The 22,554-nt window shown below is 42.1% G+C and overlaps 1 protein-coding gene across 1 annotated transcript in view; it reads left to right on the plus strand.

Moving 5' to 3' along the window:
• Positions 1–10,451, plus strand: part of HEATR5A (HEAT repeat containing 5A) — a 58,008-nt gene extending 47,557 nt beyond the window's left edge. Inside the window, exons 27-35 of the mRNA XM_056850847.1 lie at positions 194–425; positions 773–1,021; positions 1,382–1,509; positions 2,467–2,614; positions 3,710–3,982; positions 4,770–4,994; positions 6,141–6,292; positions 8,144–8,357; positions 10,142–10,451. Of these exons, the coding sequence (XP_056706825.1) occupies positions 194–425; positions 773–1,021; positions 1,382–1,509; positions 2,467–2,614; positions 3,710–3,982; positions 4,770–4,994; positions 6,141–6,292; positions 8,144–8,357; positions 10,142–10,446 (1,926 nt within the window). The 3' untranslated portion in view covers positions 10,447–10,451. The remainder of the gene's footprint in view (positions 1–193; positions 426–772; positions 1,022–1,381; positions 1,510–2,466; positions 2,615–3,709; positions 3,983–4,769; positions 4,995–6,140; positions 6,293–8,143; positions 8,358–10,141) is intronic.
• The last annotated feature ends 12,103 nt before the right edge of the window (positions 10,452–22,554 follow it).

Here is a 22,554-nt window from a genome sequence, read left to right on the forward strand (position 1 = left end):
ATACTCTACAGATAAGATGGTGACCGATCCTATAACCTTCTACACATAGACATGAACCTAATCTAAATAGTGAAACTCACCAGGATCTGAAGAGGAAATTTGGGGAGTTGAGAGCTATAGCTAGCTTAATTTTATTTTTCTCAAATTCTGTTGCTAACATAAGATTTTCCTTATGTGTTTGCTCTTTTAACAGGTTTACATTGTTGCAATTGAAAGGCAGAAAAAACAAAGTGACGTCAAAAGGTCTCCTTTGGTCACAAATTCCATGGACGACAGCTGCAGGAGTCATGCGTCTTCAGCAGATGAACTCTTAGAGCTAGTCCAAGCAGACCTGGGGAATCTGAGCAAACTCTGGCTTGCTGCTCTCCAGGACTCTGCTCTCTTAGCTTTGCCTCCAGAATATGCCTTTCAACTTCCTGCTGAAGGTAGGAAAACAAGCAGAACTGTAAAGTTTCTCCAGAAAGCGGCTGGCAGGAACTCATAGAGTGAGACACCTCCTAGGACCTGAGTGCAGCATTTTCTGCAACTTAAATGTAGCATGATGCCAGCATATAATGCTGTTTTCTTTTTCTTTTTTTGCAGATTCATAAGTTGGAACTTTTTAGATTGCAAGTTACTGGCTTTTGTGTTGTTTTGAATAATAATTCCTGTAAAGAATAACTTCACAGACTCCTAGAGATTTGACATCAAACACACTTGATATAAATAATACATACGAAGTATTCTTAGGCTGCTTGGTAAACGCCAAAAGTTTATTGCTTTATTCTTTTAGGTGGTGCTTTTTATACTGCAGAGACAATGGAAAATTCAAGGCCGCACTATCAAAGCTCCTGGGCTATGATTCTCCACGCTACCACGTTGTGGCTCACCAGCGCAGGTTTCCTCGTAGGTGATTCCGATGAATGCCTGACTAACCTCTCGCGGCCTGTCACTCCAACTACCATGTGTCAAGATTCTACATCCAGGGCTGCAGTAAAATCACCTGAGGATGTGAATACGGACAGGTTTCATCTTGTCTTGGGTTAGTGTCTGACCTGTTCTTGATTTCAAAGGTCTTTGCCAGGTGCCTCTGTAAATCAGTCTGAAGTGTTCTGCATGAATACCACAGCATTAAAAGAATTTGTATGAGATTACTACAGAATATGATGATGAAATTATTGAACCAGCCCAATGTTTCATGTTTGCCCAAGACTGTCCATCCACTTTGGCAGCAAGACTGCAACCCAGGGTTGTGGAATTTATAGTTTGTTATTGTCACTTTATTTGTATATGGAATTCCTGTTGTAACTTGTTGGCCGATATTGCTGTGCTGATCGTTTACCTCTTACCTTTATTCATAAAATCAATATTTACAATATTAATTGTCCCCTGTCTCCTGTAGGAATCAGTGTGGAATTCCTCTGTTCTCCTCGGTCAGATGCTGCCATGGAAAACATTACTGCTTGTCTTCATGCTCTCCACGTTCTGCTTGATGTTCCTTGGCCAAGGTCCAAGATTGGTGGTGATCAGGTAACAGTCTGATTTGGAATCCTAAGTACTGTGGCAATAATGGGTTTGGTATAAAATTCTGGAGAACTGGGTTTGATTCCCCACTCCTCCACATGAGTGGCAGAGGCTAATGTGGTGAACTGGGTTGGTTTCCCCACTCCTACACATGAAGCCAGCTGGGTGACCTTGGGCTAGTCATAGTTCTCTCCAAATTCTCTTAGCCCCACCTGCCTCACAAGGTGTCTGTGGTGGGGAAGAGGAAGGGAAGGCGATTGTAAGCCAGTTGGAGGCTCCTTAAAAGGTAGAGAAAGTCGACATATAAAAACCAACTCTTCTTCTTTTGTCCAACTAGCCTGGGACACCACCACCTCCTTCATCATGCCAGATGATTATACAGCCACATTGCAGAGGCCATTTGCAATAGCTTCTTTGATGCTCACTTTAATAGCTCTGAGAAGCTTACAGTATAAAATAGAGAAAAGGAAGGAAGATGAAGTTAAGGGTCACAGGGAGGAATATGCATTCAGTTACACATCAAGGTGGCACCTACGCTGGCACGAGGGCAGACACACCAGTGTCTGGGAGCCTCGGAGCTCTGCCAGCCCCCACTGCCAGCGCAGCCACTCTGTGAACTAAATCCCAGAAGAGATCGCCCACACCAGCATAGGGGAGGCATTCCCGGGGCGTTCCCAGGGGCAGAGCTGCCTGCAGGCAGCTTCCTCAACTGTTTGGTGGCTACAACACCTTTTTGGGTGGTGTAGCCCTGCTAAAGTCAATGGGTGTTTTTTTAACCCTTTTTCTATTTTTTACTTTTAAAAATCAGTTAGTTTAAATGTATATGGTGAATGGAATGTTGGAGACTTGGGCTCTTTATTTAGTCATGAAGCAAAATAATGTGACTTCTCAGGGATACTGTGAGGTTGAAATGGAACACGATAAATGTTAATGAAAAAGTCTTGTACCTTTCTCTTTCTGTAGGAGCTGAGTGTTGAGCTGCTGAATGTTTTGCATCGACTTATAGTGACCAGGGAGTCCCCTGATATTCAACTTGCCGCTCTAGACGTTGTTCGGCAAATTCTTTTTGCAGCACAGGAACATGTCAAGGAAAAACGGAGAAGTGCAGAAGGTATAGTTGACAACATGATAAAATTGCCCTGTTTGGGATGGCTAATAAATGAACTTATTTTCTTATTGTCAGTGGCATAATATTAATATAATTTGGAATCGGCACTCCATATTAATTTCCATATTTGTCCTGCTGTATTAGAGTGTAACTTTTCTCTGGGGTAAGTGGAGTCAATCGGATGATGGTGGGTAAGCCGTTTTTGTTTTTCTGATCATTAGCATAGCTATTTTGCGTGTGTTTCCTAGAATTAATCAGATTGTTTTATCAAAAGGCATACTTATGTTAGGTCTCACTACTGACCTCCAACTCCCACCTCACACTGTTCCGGGGGGGGGTGTTCCCTGTCCCCCAGGAGCAGTATTTGGGGGTACATTTTGGGTTGGATGAAATCCATTCCACCCACAGAAATTACCAGTGGATCCATGCCCAAGCTCTAATCCTAACGGTTACTTTGTAAGTAAATCCAAGGGCTAAAGTTACCATTTTTCTTCAAATTCACATGCAAAGATTTCTTCAGTGAACATAGAATCATAGAGTTGGAAGGGACCACCAGGGTCATCTAGTCCAACCCCCCGCACAATGCAGGAAATTCCAAACTACCTCCCCCCCACACCCCAGTGACCCCTACTCCATGCCCAGAAGATGGCCAAGGGTGCCCTCCCTCTCATGATCTGCCTAAGGTCATAGGATCAGCATTGCTTACAGATGGCCATCTAGCCTCTGCTTAAAAACCTCCAGGGAAGGAGAGCTTACCACCTCCCGAGGAAACCTGTTCCACACGGTCAGTTCTAACAGTACTGATTATTCATTCAGTGATGCATCTTTTGATGCAGGGGCACATGGCATATAATCCCATGGCCTTGATTCGAGATGTTTGTCTCCTACGCAGTAAACTCTCCTGTACTTCATTGCAGGAGGGGATCTGCAGACAGAAACTTGTTTCTGTACACGGATCATGTTGTCAAATTGGTGATTATATTTTGTTTCGTTTTTATATGCAGAAATGCATTCAGCTGTTGCTTATAAAACTTCAAGGAGTACATTTTCATCAACCAAAAGATTGCTGTATTGCCTTGTCTTCCCTTTCCTTTTTAGTTGATGATGGAGCTGAGGAAAAGGAAACATTGCCAGAGTTTGGAGAAGGCAAAGACACAGGAGGATTGGTTCCTGGAAAATCCTTAGTCTTTGCAACGCTTGAGATGTGTGTCTGCATTCTTGTTAGGCAGTTGCCTCAGCTTAATCCTAAAATAACAGGTAGTCCTGGAATTGCAGCTGGAAAACCTCAGTTGTTATCAGAGAACGGAAGTAAACTGGTATCAGCAGCACTCGCTATCCTCTCTGATGTTCCTGCGGTCTGCTCACCAGAAGGTAGGATCCAGTCCCTATAAATATACTTGTACATGTTTAAGAGAGGAAGACTCCCCAAGTGTTGGGGAGACAAATAGCTTTTGCTGTTATATTTCCAGAATACGCTGAGGCAAGATGTTCCAAGTTGTCCTTGCTGATTAAAAATAATATACCAAGGCAATGGGGAGAGAGTTAATTCTAGCCATGAACCAGCGGACTATATATATTTTTATAAACTACTGACATGAGTGATTTGTTTGCATAAGTGAACCATCATAGCTGCAAACTTGCATGTGATTACTCTGAGATTTCACTCCTTGTACAAGTAGACCTGTGTTGTGATCAGGTTGTGGGTGGGTGTGTATGCATGGTTGGCTGCTAGAATTTTCAGAAATGTCTGTTGGTTGAAATTAGCTTCTTGTTTGTTTGTTGGCCTCATTCTCCTGTTTTTTCTTTCCCCCTCCTCCCCTTTTTATGTTGTAAGCTTTTAGGCAGGGTTCCATTCTTTTAATAATACAGTATTGTGCCTGTTCCGGTACTTTACTATACTACTACAACACTAGAATGTTGCAAATGCTTAATTTATAATAGCTATAATGAAATAGACTTGCAGCATAGAAACAAAGACTTCTATTTACACATCTAGTAAAGCATCACATTCTTTCTCCAAGGGTTAATTAATGAAATTGCACCGTGCACATTGATCAAACACTTCCCCAATGGGTGAATTTGTTTTATTCAGCTGTCACCAGTACAAGCCTCTCCTTAATACTGATGATTTATTTCATGCCTTTATCCTGATCTACAGGAAGCATTGCTGTTCTTCCTACCATCTTGTACCTGATTACTGGAGTCCTTAGAGAAACGGCTGTGAAATTACCCAGTGGCCAGTTATCCTTGACTGCAGCTGCATCATTGCAAGCTCTTAAAGGAGTGCTGTCTTCTCCCATGGCTCGGGCCGAGAAGAGCAGGACTGCTTGGAATGACTTACTCCGTAGTGCTCTGGTTACTATTCTTCACTTTTGGGATTCAGGTAACTGAGGGAGTTGAGAAAGATATTACATGCTCATATAATGCATAGGATCTAGTTGAAGAGTTCACAGAGGACTTTTCCACATGAGTTTGTTTCATCGATTCTGGCATACTGGTTCGGTTTATCTCCCAACTTCCACAAGCATCTTGGTGCCTTTAGTTTTCCCCCTGTTTTTTTTTTTTTTTCTGGCTCTTTTGAGGCCACTTTTACACCAGTGTTTTTCTAGAAGCCAATTTTGAGTCAGCTTTTTCATTGTGCATTATTTTTCTATCTGTTTTCTTTGCCCCACCCACCTCTAGGCCACTTTTCGATCACTGAACTGTCATCATCGTTAAACCACTCTTCCCTTCTCCCAAGACAAGTGATTTCAAGTTTTTTAAGCTCTAAAATATCGATATAACACTGTAGTGTTATGATGATAATTTAGGGAGGTTCTCTGAATTCCCAGCTTTCCTTTTTTTTAAAGTAAGTCTCTAGCTCCTTCCCTTACAGATATATGAAGGGAAGAAGAAGAAGAGTTGGTTTTTATATGCTGACTTTCTCTACCACTTAAGGAAGAATCAAACTGGCTTATAATCCCCTCCCCACAACAGACACCCTGTGAGGTAGGTGGGGCTGAGAGAGTGTGACTAGCCCAAGGTCACCCAGCTGGCCTTATGTGTAGGAGTGGGGAAACCAACCCGGTTCACCAGATTAGCCTCCGCCGCTCATGTGGAGGAGTGGGGGAATCAAACCCGGTTCTCCAGATCAGAGTCCACCATTCCAAACCACCGCTCTTAACCTGCACCATGCTGAGAAAGGCATATCTCCCCAAGTAAAGGTGCTAGAGACTTTTTATAATGAAAGCTGGGAATTCAGAGAAACCGCTTAAACTATTATTATAACACTATAGCATTGTAGCGATATTTTAGGGCCTTTTTAAAAATGGGGATCCTGTGACACCAGCAATAACGACACTGATGGCATTTTCTCAGTGGAGCTTGTCGCACATACAATATTTACACCGTGATTATGCTGTAAGCAATGCTGTGTAGCTGACCACTTTAGCATGAGGATGACATTGATAGCATTCCCACGTAAAAATCAAGGTTCAAAGATCCTGTTTTAAAACACAAATATAAGATTGTTTTCTTTTTTTATTGGTAGAAGGGCCTCATCAAGAATTGGATGAAGGCAGTCTGCTAACTGCAATTACAATATTTATTTTGTCGACAAGTCCAGAAGTAACCACCATGGAGTGCCTTCAGATGTCTTGTATTGAGAAGTTTAAATTAGCACTGGAATCAAAAGATCCTATTGTAAGTACTATATATTTCTTACATTGGTTTAGAGAACAAAAATTTGCTACCCTTTCCATATGTTTATATGTTTAGCTTTTCCAGCGAACTGAATTCAAAGATGTTGTTTTGACTTAAAGCTCTTTTGATTTGTAGTTTTTATAACCATGAGACAACAATTAGCAGGGATGTGCTATTGTTTTATTTATAGCATCCTTAAAAACATCCTGCACAGAAATAAAATTTTCCACATTTGTTGTTATCTAAGCAAGCAAGCCCTTGTACTTTGATAAGTGGAAGAAAAAGATTGTCTGGATTTGTTTGTGTTTTGCATTAACTTTTTCTGCTTCTAAAGGAACATAGAAGCTGTTATCTGCGTTTTATTCCTGCTGGATGCGTTATGTCTTTCTTCTTCACCTGACTGTCTCTGCAAACCCCAAAAGTTATTTAACTTTCCATTAAATCAGTAGCTGTTGATTCTGCTGCATTCTACAGGTGTCAGCAATTCACCCGGCAAAGAGAACAGGCTTAGAAGAAGTTCACAGAGGCTTTATTAACCCATTTTCACACAGGTTATCTGTCCCTGGTTCAATGTTGTTGCAGAGTGGGCTTTTTTCCTACTTCCCCACAGCATCGTGGTGCCTTTGTGCACCTCCTGGAGTTCCCCCAACTTCTGTTCCATCTTTCTCAAAGCTGGTTTGCAGCCAAGTTTTAGGAAAGATTGCAGTAAAGCTTCAATGGCTGCTCTGTTGATGGAAAAGTTTGGATTTTCCTGACCACCTGGCAGCCTCTTTCCCAATCGTGTCCCTGCAACAGCCATTCCTCCTACCACCATGTTACATATTCCCTGGGAAGTCCCAGCTTTCATTTTAAAAAATAAGCCCTTTCCATCGCAGAGATATAAAGGGAAAGGCATATCTCTACAACAAAAGAGACTAGAGACTTACTTAAAAAAAACCCTGAAAGCTTGGAATTTAGAGGATCTGTTGCACATATCGTTATCAATGTAACAATTTCCAATTTCCAATTAAAGGCCCAATGGCCCAGGGGAGGGGGGATGGCCATGGCTGGGAGACTGGGGCAGGGAAACTACAGCGACACTTGCTATGTAGAAGCTCCATTGCTGCTGTGCTGTATCAGCAGCCAAACTAGCAAAAGGGAAACCTCATTTTACTTAATACATGTCCTGGCATTTCTGTCATGATTTTGGGTGCACGGTGCCCGTAGGCTGAGGGGGTTTGGGACAGAAGGTATCTAGAATGATGTAAGCCACTTTGGGTCCCCATTGGGAAGAGTGGGGTATAAATGAAGTAAATACATTAATAGAATAGCAGTCAGAGGTTCCTGACTGGAACAAATTGATTCCATAGCCGTTACAGTGAAGAGTGTGTGTTGAGAGTAGGACAGTATAGATGCTTCTAAAACCAAGCTTAAACCATAGCAGGGTTGCAGTTCATTCCAGAAAGAGACAGCCATGGAATGGGTGTTGAACCCTGTACACAGCATAGCTTACAATGAAGAAACGAGAAAGGCGTATATGATGATATGGCAGTCGCTTGTGAATTATTTCCCCCTTATTCCCTATAGTCTTCTCTGTTTCATTCCTGTTGTATCCAACAACAGATTTTCATCTTGTATCTTCCATCCTTTTGCTTCTCACAAACTGCATTTAATACACAAGGTGGGTCAATGCAGATCAGAATTGCAGGTTTTTTTGTGGTGCAGGAAAAACAGAACTCTGCAGTCTCGCATCATCATGGTGATGCATGACAGATCAAAGCCTTAAAGACACGTCCTTAGCCCAAACGCCCATCTGTAATGCTTAATTGTGAACTTTCTTTTGTGAACCTGGGTTTTCCTTATTCTTTTTAGGTACAGCTTAAATGCTTCCAGCTGCTCCTGACCATTTTTCATTGTCCAAACCAAGCTATCTCATATCCTTACATTCATTCATTAGTATCATCAGTTGTGGGCAAACTGCAAGAAGCGGAGAAATCTAAACCCGAGAATGCTGCTGAACTCCAAGTTATTCAGGAAGGGATAAAAGTGGTGGCTGCTGTAATAGGTGTCGCCAAGGAAGAGCATCGTAAGTGCCTTTCACAGGGCAAAAGTGGTCAACTGGTCTGATTAATCAAATAACTAATTGCACATTTAGAATATGTATTTATGCTTATTTCAGTTGAAAGTATGTTCAGTATTCATGGTATTGTTAATTGAATGGGGTGGTGCCTGGCTCAGTGGTAGAGCTTTGGCTTTGCATACAGGAGGTCCCGGGTTCAATCCCATGAAAAAGACTAAGCAGTACACATGTGAATACATGTAAACACATGTCAGGCTGCCTTACACTGAATCAGACCATCAGTCCATCAAACTCAGTATTGTCTACTCAGACTGGCAGTGGCTCTCCAGGATCTCAGACAGAGGACTTTCACATCACCTACTTCCAGGTCCTTTTAACTGGAGATGCCAGGGATTGAACCTGGGACCTTCTGCATACCAAGCAGAAGCTCTTCCACTGAACAACAGCACCTCCCCAGTAGGTGATGTGCAGGACCTCTGCCTGAGATCATGGAAAGCCATGGCCAATCAGCGCAGACAGCGCTGAACTTGATACACCAACAGTCTGACTCAGTATAAGGCAGCTTTATGTGTTGTCTTGCTGGACTGAGGAAATAAATGTAGTGGCTTGAACCAGCAAGGATGATCTGAACACAGATTCAGGATAAAATCTTCTACAGACAGATTACTCTCGTGAATACTGTAGTATGGGGAGGGGCATCTACCTAATATTGCATATTTAGCTGGCCAGCGTATCTGACCATGCCTTTTTTAAGAACAGAAAGGACTGGTCCAGATACATACCAACAGCTTCTCCCACTGATCTAAAAAGGCAATCAACATTGCAAATGCTGACCTCAGCGGCAATCTGCTTAGCGGGGAAGATCACTACGGAGGCTATCTGCTGCTGCATATGAGGATCTGAAGCTGTGGCTTCATACAGAGAAATGTTTACATTGACCAAGCATAATTGAAAAATTTATTTTGAAATGTCAAGTTGATTGTTTAGTTAATTGATTGTTTAGTTAACAATAAACTTCAGCTTACCCAGAGTAAATAATTATAAATTCACAAATCCTAAGCCTGCTCAGCTGTTTAATTCTATGCAATACTTATTATAAAATATACCGCACAACTACTCATTGCATTGGCTCCAGACAAAATTGGCAGTTTCGACAGATTTCTGCTGCAGTCATTCCCTGTCATTCCTCGGGGTCTCCTGTTCCCCAGGAGCAGCATTCTGCAGAGATCAATGGGCTGCAGTGGGGGAGGGGGAGCGGAAGGAAAATTCCACGGATGGAAAATTTAGTCTGAATCCAACCTTCAGGACTATAATTTGAAGGGTATGTCCAAATTCAGGTAGTATATATTTGGATCTACCGATTCAGTTAGATTGCATTAAATCAAGTACATCGTGTTTACTAGGCTGTGGACTGCAGCCAAAGTCAAATAAAATAAAAAGAGCATGAGTTTGGGTTTCAGGTTGCACCAATAATTTTTTGTTCACTTTGCAACAAGTAAAAGTGCTTTGTTAAGATATTTTTAACTGAAGCAATTTCTTAATGTAAATATAATCTGAAGATACAAAACCAGTCATTCTCCTCTTTTATTTTGGAGTTGTCGGCGTCTTCAGACTAATCCACAGTGTTCTAGTGTAGATCCCTCCCTTGCGCACACCCAAATCAAGACTAACCTTGGAAAGGTTTAGCAGAATAAGGCCTTCTATAAGTAGTTGAAATCATAATATATTTGCAGTACTTCTATTTGTGAAATTAGTAACATTTATCAGTATTTGCAAACTATTTTTCACAGGTACTGACCTGGTGGCTCGCTTTCTGCCCATGCTAATTTCATTTCTCTTGGATGAGAATGCCCTGGGATCAGCCACAAGTTCAGCAAGGAATCTACATGAGTTTGCTTTGCAGTATCTGATGCAGATTGGTCCACAGTATTCCTCAGTTTTCAAAAAACTAATGGCTTCTTCTCCACCAATGAAGGCGAGGCTTGAATTGGCTGTGAAGGGCAATCAGGAAAGCATCAAAGACAAGACAACATCTAAGCATGTAAAGACTCCTGGGAAAAGTTCAAGTATTCAATTAAAGACCAACTTTCTGTGAACTCTTTTAAATCCTAAGCACTTTGTTAGCACTATGAAAAGCCCTTTTTTGTTTCTCACTTTTTCATTATGGATGGTTTGTTTTCAGCGTCACCATTTTGAAAACAAGCACATTATGGCACCACTTCAGAGGACTGTGCATGTACTTGTGCATGCGTACTTACTGAACAGATGGTTGGCTCCCCTATATTGCTCAAAGCAATGGATGCTCAACATGGAAACTAGAACTAAGAATGCAGCACCTACTTGCATACATAGTTCTCAGCCCAGAAGAGATGCCTCTTGCATGAACAGGACATATACTTTTCTTTTTAAAAAGAAAACAAAACTGTAATGTTTCCTGCTCCGTTTTCCTTTCTAAACACACAGTAGCATTCTGAGTAAAATGCGACAACATTAATTAGATATGTAAACTCTCAAACAGTATTACATTATTTATGTGACGCTTGGATGGTAGCACAAATGAATGGGAAGGAAATAATGCCAGTCATCCACCAGCACATGTGTGCCCAGAACCATGTGTGTATCTGGATTTCTTGCTTTTGGTGTAGCAGCTCTCAGTGTGCAAACAAAGCAGTTTAACGATTAGCATGAGAGCAGCTCCAGAAAAAAAACCCAGAAATAATTATTCAGTGCACTTTTACTGATGGCTCCCATGGAGTGTGGTGAATGCTCTTCTTAGATCACAGACATGAAAATTCTCCCTTTCTCTCATTGCAGTTAATGGCACAGAATGTATGACTAGCTGCACTGAAAACACTGCAAGGACACATGGCACAGGACGCTTTCGCACATGCTGAATAATGCACTTTCAATCCACTTGCAAACGATCATTAAAGTGATCAAAATGGTTTGAAAGTGCATTATTCAGCATGTGTGAAAGCGCGCACAGTGTTTCCATTCCAGGGGACCCATGAGTTGCCACAAAAGGAGTGTGGCCTTGGATGCATTCAGATTATCTTTCAGTCTTAAATATTAGGTTGCAATCATTGTTAAAAATGCTGATATTATCACATTTTAATTGTCAATTAAAAACATTAATTACTGCAGTACTGTAATTTGTTCCAGCTAATGGGATCATTGAGGGGAAAATCATTACCTGTCTTCATAGACCACAAAATATGTAGAATGACTATCTAAAATCCAGCTGTATTTTGAAGTATTATTGATAGCTTTCAGTTCTTATGAATTCTAAAGCTGCTACAACTTTATGATGAGACTCTACTCATGTAGTTATTTGGAGGATTTATATTTACAAAGGTAAGCACATTGTGTGTGGTGTGTGTGTGTGTGAGAGAGAGAGAATTGCAGCACTGTGGCCTTATTATTGCTTATGAAGTCCCACCTATTAAATAAATTAATTTCTCAATATTTACCATGCTAAGCAAACATCGGATATTTGCATATCTTGTTCAGAAGTTTTGATGCATAGTGCCTCTGTACGGCATCTTATTATCTGTCATGCTAATTTCATAATCCGCCTTTGGTCAAATTGCCATATAGACCACGAGCATTCAGATGCATATTAATTTTAGAGGCCAGTGAGATTATAGGCAGTTGCAACTGAGTCATAAGAAACAAAGTGGTACTTTTTAAAGAAGGGATCATATTTCAAAATCTACCTGTTTATTGCATCAACAATGAATTATTTTAAGACTCATAATGGCAATCATTACCTTGTTTTTTTGCCAATATTACCCAAAGTAAACCAAACACTGGGATACTTGCAGCATTTCTCTCAAAAGAATTAGTGGGAATCTTTTTTTTAATCATGTACAAAACTGACTCAGGAAGAGTGTACTGTATTTTACTATAACGTTTGTACATAACATTGTAAATTGTACAGAATTAACCATCTGAACAAAGCTCTAACAAGTCATTTTCTAATTTACATAAAAGCTAATTTTCTTCACTTAAATCTGTCTCTGTGTTGTTTTTAATAACCTGAATGTAAAGGATTGTCTTTTAAAACTGCAGGCATCACAAGTATTGTTCTACAATTTAGCCATTGTAGATTGGCTTTTACAAGAGGGGGTTGAGGATTCAATGGGGGATGGGATATCCCATTCCCACCCCCCACTAACTGCAGCTTTCCTCTTTGCTGCCTCCTCCTGGCTACCAGCAACACCCCCAATGCTTCCTGAACTCCAGCAAATGCTTTATCTGATGTTCTGTGCATGTGCAGATGTCACCAGTAAGAGATTAAAAAAAAAAAACACTCCAGTTTTTGTTTTGAGAATTTTAGTTTTTCTTCAAATCTGGAGGTTCCTTGGGTATCTGTTTGAAGCCAGACATTTGCCATTAGATATGGTGATACAGGTACTACTTAGGTACCTATCATTTTTTATTACATGCATATCCTACCTTTTTTCCTTGGTACCACAAGGTGGTGAATGTTATGTGTCTAGGTGGTCTCCTAGCTTGTGAACATCGAAAGTCAATCCGATTTTCCACTATTGCCAAAATCTTACAGTGTACTGAAACCTCGTGTTAGATCTGCTGCAGCCCCATATCTGTCAACCATCACCTACACTAAATATATATGGGCTTTCTCAAGAGCACGTTTTGATGCTATGCCGTCTGCTGTGTTAGAAGGAAGGTTTCGACATTTACCTCTGGAGCAACGGCGCTGCCCATGTTCAGCCAATGTGGTTGAAACAATATCGCGCATAATTTTGCAGTGTGAATTTTATACTGATATAAGAACTACTATCCTCTGTTAGCTCGTCTTGAGCAAACAAGTTATTACCCGAGGTCTACAGAGCTAGCTCAGATTAGATACCTGTTGGAAGATAAGGAGGCTCATGTGTCATATGCTGTGGCAAAATTTTGTCATTTGGCCATTAAAAAGAAACGACTTAGTAAGAAAGAAGGACGGTTAATAACCTTTTATATAAAGTAAAATTGTGCTGAAGGTTTACATAATTTATCTACAGCAGACTCAGGTTTGCTGTATAGGTCTCTTCTATTTAACTAGGTACATGTTTGGTTACAGATGTACATAATTTTTACTTTTATGGTTTATGAAAATTTTTAGTGTGGATTATTGATTGCATTTTATATAAGCGTCGGTTTAAGACTATTTTATACATGTGCTGGTAGATGACTGTAACAACAATAAACTTCAAACTTCAAAAAAAAGTGGCGGATGGCTAGAACAATACTACCTCAGTATTTCAAAATTTACACTTCATCCTGTTTTCTCAAGAATGTACAATAAATCCTGCTAGATTACACCAAATGCCCTTCTAATTCAATATATTTTTTGAACAGTGGTCCAGCTAGATGAAGGCAGCTTCCCTCCAATCTGATGTTCAGAGGTAAATTGCCTTGGAACATGGAGGTTTTATTACCCATGAAAGCTATCAGCCATGAAATCCCCTGTCATGTCTTAAAACCACCTCTAATCCTTTAAAAAAACATTTTGTATCTTTCAGACACCACCTTAAAATACTCAAAGGGTACGGGTTTCTAGATACTTCAGAAACTACTAAACCTCCTTCTATCCCATTAGAACCACTATGGTTGGTCTCAAAGGTGCTACAAGATTCAAATTTTGATCTGCTACTACAAAATAACATGGCTACCCATCTGAAACAAGGAGCTTCTTAGATATAAACAGAGAAAGACTTCTTTCTCCGTACTGAAACTTGTTTTTCTTTTGGAAGACATCTTCAGGTGGTTACTTCTGCAGGCGATGCTATATACTGGGATACAGTAAGCGTAAGCAACATGTTAGCAATATGTTTGTATCTTAACTACTATAATTCTTTCCCCCATGTCCTCCCCCAGCAAAGCCAGCAACAGCACCTCATGATTATGACATGTAGCCCCGGTCCTGCAATAGGTGCTTCATAGGCAGCCCTGGATGCTGAGTGCTGAGATTGAGAAAATGGAACAAGAACACCATCCTTTATTGCACTTGGAAAACCCACTCCAAAAGAAAATTCATGCATGCAAGCATCTGTTGTCCATGTGTTATTCACTGCATATATCTTCTAGATCTCCTTTTATTTGCAATTAATGTTTTCCAAGAATGGGTTGAATGCTTCGACCACTCTGACAATGGCAGTGTTTCCTCATGCCCAATTACCCTAAATTCAACAAGCAGTACGATATAATCCACTGTAAACTACCTTGAACCTACAACATATAGTAAGGGAATAAATGTATTTAAGTAATCCTATTCTTGGCTATAGGTGTTTACAATTAGACTACATTTAGGAACAGATTCCCAAAGGGTAGTCTGTTGCAACTAAAACAGGTTCATCAGATGTTTTTGTAGACTAGATTACACTTCATTAGCTGTATAGGCACACCAAACTGGTTAGCCTTTAAAGTCCCACCATACTCTCGTTTTTGCATTTAGGAAGGGCATTTGGGAGTTTACTCCTATGCCAACTATCAGACACATGCATAACACACAAGCCTCAACAATACCATCAAATCAAGTATAAAGTGGATTTTACAAAACCTTTAAATTAAAAAGTAATTTCCATTCTGCGTTCTTTCCTGCTTGCTCATCCCTTGGTAACACCTTAACAGGTTGCTATAGAAGTGAGTCGCTCATTTGCAGGTGAGTTTTCTAGAGACTAATTATAACAAACAGTTCATTTTATAAAACAAGTTATCTAGAACTGCAATGGCATCAAGGTAAGTGGAAAAGGCAGTCTCCATACAGTCGTTTGTATTACAGATGAGGTGCAATATCGTAATCTGCAAATGCAACAAAATACTGTTCCTTGCAACTGGCTACAGGTGATTAAAAACTTGTTTTTACTTAACTCGTTACTAGTACAGTTTATTGTGTTCTGACTCAGGAGGCAAGATGTCATCCTCTTCTTTCCAATCAATACAAAAACTACCCCATGCCTAGAGGAGATGATGCGGGAAGCTTAATGCTCTATTCTTTTCCACTTTTGCAAAGCTGTTTATTCACTTGGTGGGTCATTCCTGTGTCTTATACATTTTTTGTGGCCCCAATTTCCTCCCTCTACCTTGGTATTTCTTGGCCTAAGGATTAGTATGTGCATCTCTCAACAAATGATGAAGCTTGTCTGTTAACCATGGTTTGTACTAATTATGCTGAGATACCTGAATCCACAAACCATAGTTAGTAGAGCAGTGCAGCCCCCTTGTGGCCTTCTGGGATGATAGTCTCCTTGCCTAGTGTTAGGTAAGAGACAAGAAACTAAAAAACTGGAGGGGGGGTTTGATGCAAACTAGGATTTGTTACTTATATTCAATGCGCTGCTTCCACCCCTGCCTAGGAGTTGGAACAGCTAATCCTCCTTGCTTACTCGCTTCCCCAATCCTGTTCAAAAATGTGACAAGGCTCACACGTTCTATAGGGCTTCCAGGACTCTTACTGGTCATCCTGTTTTGTTTCTTGTCAGATCTTGAAGGCTAAGCAGGGTTGGCCTTGGTTAGTACTTGGAGACTACCAAGGCAGCCCATGGTAGCTATGCACTGGCAGGCAATGGCAAATTATCTCTGATTGACTCTTGCCTTGAAAACCCTACATTCTGTCATTGTACCATATAGCGTGGGCTGGCATTTTCAACCCTAACTGGCGGAGGAGGATATATGCTATTCCTGTTTACAGCCTGGAAACTAGTTCACAAGGCTGCCGTAACCGGCATGCAACAGCTCGGTTTTTTTGTTCCTCTCCATTGCACATTTGCTTGGCTCGGGCCCTTGAAAGGCTGTCTCTAATCATGAGAAATGTTTGGTTTGTTGCATTAATCTCCATTTGAGGAATACAACCAACCAATTCACTACCAGAACTAAACTGAGCTGCTGGCTTTTGAGACTGTCTCTCTCAGCGATTTCTTAAATCACAGCAAGAAGGTTTTGGCAGTCCTGATAAAGCAGCACATTTGAACAGAGCCTGACTGCCTGGCCATCCTGAGAAACTCCAGACCTCCCATCTGTCCTTGCTTCTGTGATGCCAGTGCATCTCTGATAATGACTTTGTGTCTCTAATCATTTGATACCAGCATGAATGGGGGAAACAGATTGAAAAGATGAATGCCAGACACAGTGAGGGTCCAATTCAATATGTAAATTGCTCCTTTATGTCAACAGGTCAAGGTAATGCTCATTATGCGAACAGAAACATAAAGGAGTTGGCAGACGGCAGGAATTGGTGGCTTAAACGTCTTTGTACACTTGAAAACCCCATGAGGGATCACTGTAAGTCAGCTGTAACTTGACGGCACTTCACACACACACACACACAAATATTGTTGCAAGCATATGTACAAAGAAAATTACTTTTTCTCTCTAAACTGAAGTGACTAATAGCAAGGAGCAATATCGAATACGAATACGAAGCCTTTATTGGCATTAGTTATACAAACACTAGCAGGAGCAATATCGTCGATGGGTTAAATTATCACTGTTGAAGTCTACTAGCTATAGAACATTCCTTGCCTGCTTTGAGTAGGGGCTATATAGTTTGAGTTTCAGTATAGCTAAATGAAGTATCTTGCTGGCCTGAAGGAGCCATAAAGGGCTCCAAGGGCACATTGTTTGCTTTCAGGGAATCAAACGGGATACATTTATATCCCTTCTTTCTCTCCTTAGACTCAGGATCCAGTCCTCACAAAAGATTGTATGCTATTATCTTTATTTGAAGCCAACAGATAGATGATTAATAATTCTGGCAGATAGCCAAAATGTATTGCTGTTGTATTAAATAATGCTTTGTGGAAAGAACTTTATTTTAATAGTGAAATCCTGTGAAACACTTTCATAGTTGCTTGATCCATTGAGAAACTGGGCAACCCAGAAAGTGGGCTAGCTGAGCATGTTGTGAAACATGATTGTTTTTATTTGTTTTGTTTGGGATAAAAGACCATTTTGTCCCAAGTCCCTCACTGAGGTACACAGGGTAGCAGGTGTGACGCGCATTGTATAAATGTTTTCAGCATGAAAGTAACTATTGCTAATTCAGTGGAAATTCTCACTAGGGTTGCTTGAGTATAGGGGGAACCCCCCCCCTTCTTATGCATCTCATCCCTATGCTAAAGAAGCTGCAGGATTTGGTTCTACTTACTCCTGTATTAAGGCGCACCCCCAATCTAGGCAGGCACACACAGATGGCTATAAAGGAATTGTGATAGGCTTTGCCTACCAACTGAGGGGACTCACACAGCCTCCTATGATTTCAGGGAACCAGGTTTGTTTTAAACTAGAACCCTTCCCCTTTGTCAACAGGGGTTCTTAAGGTAGCAAGTGTATAGGAATGGGTCTGCCGCTGAGACGTAAGTTTTGTGATGCGCAAGTAGAATATGGAGATCATGGAGGCAGGATTTGTATATAAACAACACAGAGGATTTATATATTTACAGGCTGGTTTCAAAGAACAGATCAGCAGCACAGGACTCCAGGTAGTCAAAGGAGAAACCTGGCTGAGGCACATATATTTAAGCTAGTTATGGCTTCAGAGTGTGGTTTGAATTTTCTTTAGTGCTTTCAGGAACAAACTGGCTTTTACTGACCAGCCACTAGATTGCATCCTCTAACACACACAGGATTCCACCCACACCAGCCTGCCCTTTCCCAAGAGTCAGACTAACAGCCCATTCCTCACCTTTTGGCGGCCAGGGATGGCGTGGCAGCGGCACTGTCACAGCGCCTCCAAACCCATTTCGCTGTGCTTTTTAAATTTTAAATGGGGCATTTTGCCCCATTGAGAACAGCGAGGCTGCACCTGCAAAAAAAAGCAGGTACAGCAACGCCGTTCTCCCTGTTGGCGTGCCAGGCCGAAAAGGGTTAGGAAGCTGCCTACTGGCAGTTCTGCCCCAGGGAACGCCCCCTAGGATGCCGGAGTGGGCCTTTGTGCCAGTGGGACGCTGACGGAAGGCCAAGCCGGCGTCCTTGGGTGGGTCTGCCCCGGCAGCACCAAGAGGACAGCATCCGGGCCTCCGGGCCAGCGTTTGGCCCATCCTGGGCAGCCTAAGTAATGCCGGTGCAGGGGGCCCGAATGCCAGCACAGCCCCTTCCTGGCCTCCATAGGACTTTTGTCTTTGGAGGTCAAGAATGGGCTGTAAATGGTACCAGGCCTGCTCATTACCAGAGCCAAGGCCTAACCATCAGGTACTCGATTCTCTCCCAGAGGTAGAGCTAAACCACTCTACCAGGCAGAGCTGTCCTTCACTCTGCCTGCAGCATGGGACACATGCGTGCGCCTGTTGCAATGCGCGTGTGCGTCCTGTGCAACGCACCTACGTCACTTCTGGGTTTACCCAGAAGCGACGCGGATGCTCTAGCAACCTCCGCGGAAACTCTATGTGCCGGCCCTCAGCTGGTCAACTGGCAACCCAGTGGATTGACAGGATTTTACCCGCCGCCACCGGGCACTTGGCAACCCTAATGTGAGATCCCACTGCATTGAGATAAATACAGTGTAGGAGAGAGAAGCATTTTCAAGAAAAGACTGGCAAGCAGGAGGAAAGGTTGCTTAATCCCTCCGGTGCTGGTTGATTTTCACCGGCAAACAGTCTGGCCATTTTGAAGCTGTGTTCATTTTATTGTTGAAGGCTTTCACGGTCAGAGTTCATTGGTTCTTGTAGGTTATACGGGCTGTGTGACCGTGGTCTTGGTATGTTCTTTCCTGACGTTTCACCAGCAGCTGTGGCAGGCATCTTCAGAGGAGTAACAATGAAGGACAGTGTCTCTCAGTGTCAAGTGTGTAGGAAGAGTAATATATAGTCAGAAGGGGGTTGGGTTTGAGCTGAGTCATTGTCCTGCAAAAAGTATAAAAGGTAATGTGCTAATCATTGTCCTGTAAGTATCAAGATAATGTGCTAATGAGGGTGTGGTATGTTAACATGGAACCATTGTATCCTGAAGTGATCTGTTAACATGTGTAATCCAAAGCTAATCCGCATGGGTATTGTGGACTGTAGTCTTTGTTAGTCTGGAGGTTTTCAGGACAGGAAGCCAAGCCTTATTCATTCTTAAACTCTCTTCTTTTCTGTTAAAGTTGTGCTGATGTTTATGATTGCACAGAGATTGCTCAGATTGCACAGAGATGCCATTGAAATTCATAAATTCCAGTCAGCTTCTTTAAGTATGGCCAAAGGCTTATATGTGCACAGGTCCTTTGATTTGTCAATGGGCAACAGCCAGTGATGTGGGTTTTCCAGAAAAATATGAATTGGAAAGTTTTTGCAATGCCCTAAATACAGCATAATCTCATTTAGCATATTTATTTTGACCTGTATTTCATAAACAAGTTTTAAAGTATCCCGTGTTGATGTTATATCCCAATACCAACAAATAATTGATCTCAGTTTTTACTGAATACTTATACATTTTTAAGGCAAGATAGCACATACTTCCTTTACATCACTGGTTCCCAACCAGGGGTCCGTGGACCCACAGGGGTCCGCGAGAACTAAATTAAGGTCCACGAAACAAAGTTATAAACCCATAATAAATTAATATTTTCAATTAAAAGTTCTCTATTATAAAAATATATATATTCAAATATTATTCTAAGTTTAATGTTTAACTAACAGTTATGATTAAAGTTTATTTTCAAATTCTCGGCATTTTTATTTTGAACCTTGGGGTCCCTGCACTGAACAAAAAAGTCCTAGTGGTCCCTGGTCAAAAAAAGGTTGGGAACCACTGCTTTACATCATTTAAATGTAAATGGGGGGGGGGGAATAAAGCACTGAAAACCGTTGACATAATAATTTAGCATACCCAAAGAACTACTGTGCGTGATACGCCATAGATGTGGGTGTCCACTGATCTACTACAAGGCTACTGGGGAACTTCAGTTTTAATATAACTCTTTGTCACTTGCTAGTTTTGTATTAGATTCGTGGTGACAATATCCCTTCCACCATACGAGAAATGCCACAACAGATACCAATTTTACCTCTGGGTTTGATTTAACCAGCACAGCCAATCAGCTGAATCCATAGCCTGGTTGTTGTTTTTTTATTGTATGTATCTGTGTTATATTTATCCCCCACCATTTATAAATCAATACAATATACGTTTACTCTCTCCAAGGAATAATAATCCTGAAAAACAATAGCTTTGAAACTGCCAAGCTTGTTTAATATTGTATTAGCAATTGCATCCATTTGTTATTTATTTTATGAAACATTTACAGTTTAGAAATGGGACATTTTCTACAGAAAAAATAAAGCACTGGGAAATTTTTGCACGCCACATCCCTGGAAGCAGCAGTCCCACCCCTTGCCATATACATTGCAAACAATTTTTGAAATTTCTCTGAGTCTATAGATTGCTGTTTGATTAAAAGCCCTAATAAATTCATGTAGTGCTTTTGTGGCTAGAGTTAGCCATCTTACACTGAGGGAAAAGTGTTCATCGTCCTGAATTAAGTTTGCTTCACAAAGGTTGTGTGTGTGTGTGTGTGTGTGTGTGTAAAGTGCCTTCAAGTCGCAGCCGACTTATGGCGACCCCTTTTGGGGTTTTCATGGCAAGAGACTAACAGAGGTGGTTTGCCAGTGCCTTCCTCTGCACAGCAGCCCTGGTATTCCTTGGTGGTCTCCCATCCAAACACTAACCAGGGCTGACCCTGCTTAGCTTCTGAGATCTGACGAGATCAGGCTAGAAGATCAAATGCTTCACATGAACCACAATAAGATTCTTGCAAGTCCTACATGCTGATTGGCTAGAACAGGGGTCGGCAAACTCATTGAGATTTCTTTTGAGAGCCAAATTTCTTAAACTTAAACTATATAGGTAGGTATACTGTTTATTAACTTAATAAACTTTAATTAAAGTTTTAAGTCTTAATTAAACTATAGGTACACTGAATAAAACTTGATATCATACTTAATAATGATCTTATTTATTGATAAAAATTAAATTCTAAGTCCCTGCCATTTTCCCCTCCCCGTCCGGAGTCCTCGTCTGGAGCCCTGGTCTACAGCCATAAAAGCCTATTGGTAGACCTGGCCTCCAGCTGAGTCCCATTGGGAGGCCAGGTCTACCCATTGGCTTTCTTGGCAGTAGACCTGGCCTCCGGAGGCCCATAGAAGCCAATTGGTGGACCTGGCCTCTGAAGGGGCACTTTTTCCCCTCCTCGGAGTCCACGTCTACCGCCAAGAAAGCCAGTGGGTAGACATGGCCTCTGAGGAGGGAAAAAAGTAAGGTATCCATAAAATTAAATAATGACAATGACTGACAAACACTTAATGTGAACAATGTGAGCAAACTTCTAGATTCACAGACACAGTAAACACATGAGAACATAAGAAAGGCCGTGCTGGATCAGACCAAGGCCCTTCAGCAGTCTGTTCCCACAGTGGCAACCAGGTGCCTCCAGGAAGCCCACCAGCAAGACCAGTGCAGCATCATTGTCCTGCCTGCGTTCCATAGCACCTGATATAATAGGCCTGCTCCTCTGATCCTGGAGAGAATAGGCATGCATCATGACTAGTATCCATTTTGATTAGTAGCCATGGATAGCCCTCTCCTCCATGAATGGGTCCACTCCCCTCTTAAAGCCCTCCAAGTTGGCAACCATCACCACCTCCTGGGGCAGGGAGTCCCACCATTTAACCACGCATTGTGTGAAGAAATACTTCCTTTTATCAGTTTTGAATCTCCCACCCTCCAGCTTCAGCAGATGACCCCGAGTTGTAGCATTATGTGTGTCCCGGGTCGGGGACCCCACCCCATGCCCCTGGGCTTTCCCGCCACCCTCCACTTACCAGACAAGCCTCTGCACTGGCTCCAAAGTGTGCCTCTTCCCGGCTTACAGGGACCCACAGGCCCAGAAGACGACGGGGGAACTGCTGGGGACGTGCCGCCAAAGGAAGCCCGCCCCGCCCAACAGCTGATAGGCGGGCGGGTCCGGGCCAGGAACCGCCCAGCCGCCGGCCCAGCAATCGCGCGGCTAGAGGGGAGGGGAGGCTTTAGCCTCCCAACCATTGAGGGCAAGGGAAAGGGGGAGACAGCGCACCCGCTCGCCTGCTCTCTCGCGCGCTCTCTCTCTCTCTCTCAGGCGCGCTGGCTCCGCAGCCCGGCTGACGCCGTGAGCAGGCACGAGAGCAGGGGCTCTGAACCAAGTTCGGAGAGCCGCACTCAAGGGGCCAAAGAGCCGCATGCG

This window comes from Euleptes europaea, chromosome 6, assembly GCF_029931775.1.
Source record: "Euleptes europaea isolate rEulEur1 chromosome 6, rEulEur1.hap1, whole genome shotgun sequence".
NCBI classification, from domain to species: Eukaryota; Metazoa; Chordata; class Lepidosauria; order Squamata; family Sphaerodactylidae; genus Euleptes; species Euleptes europaea.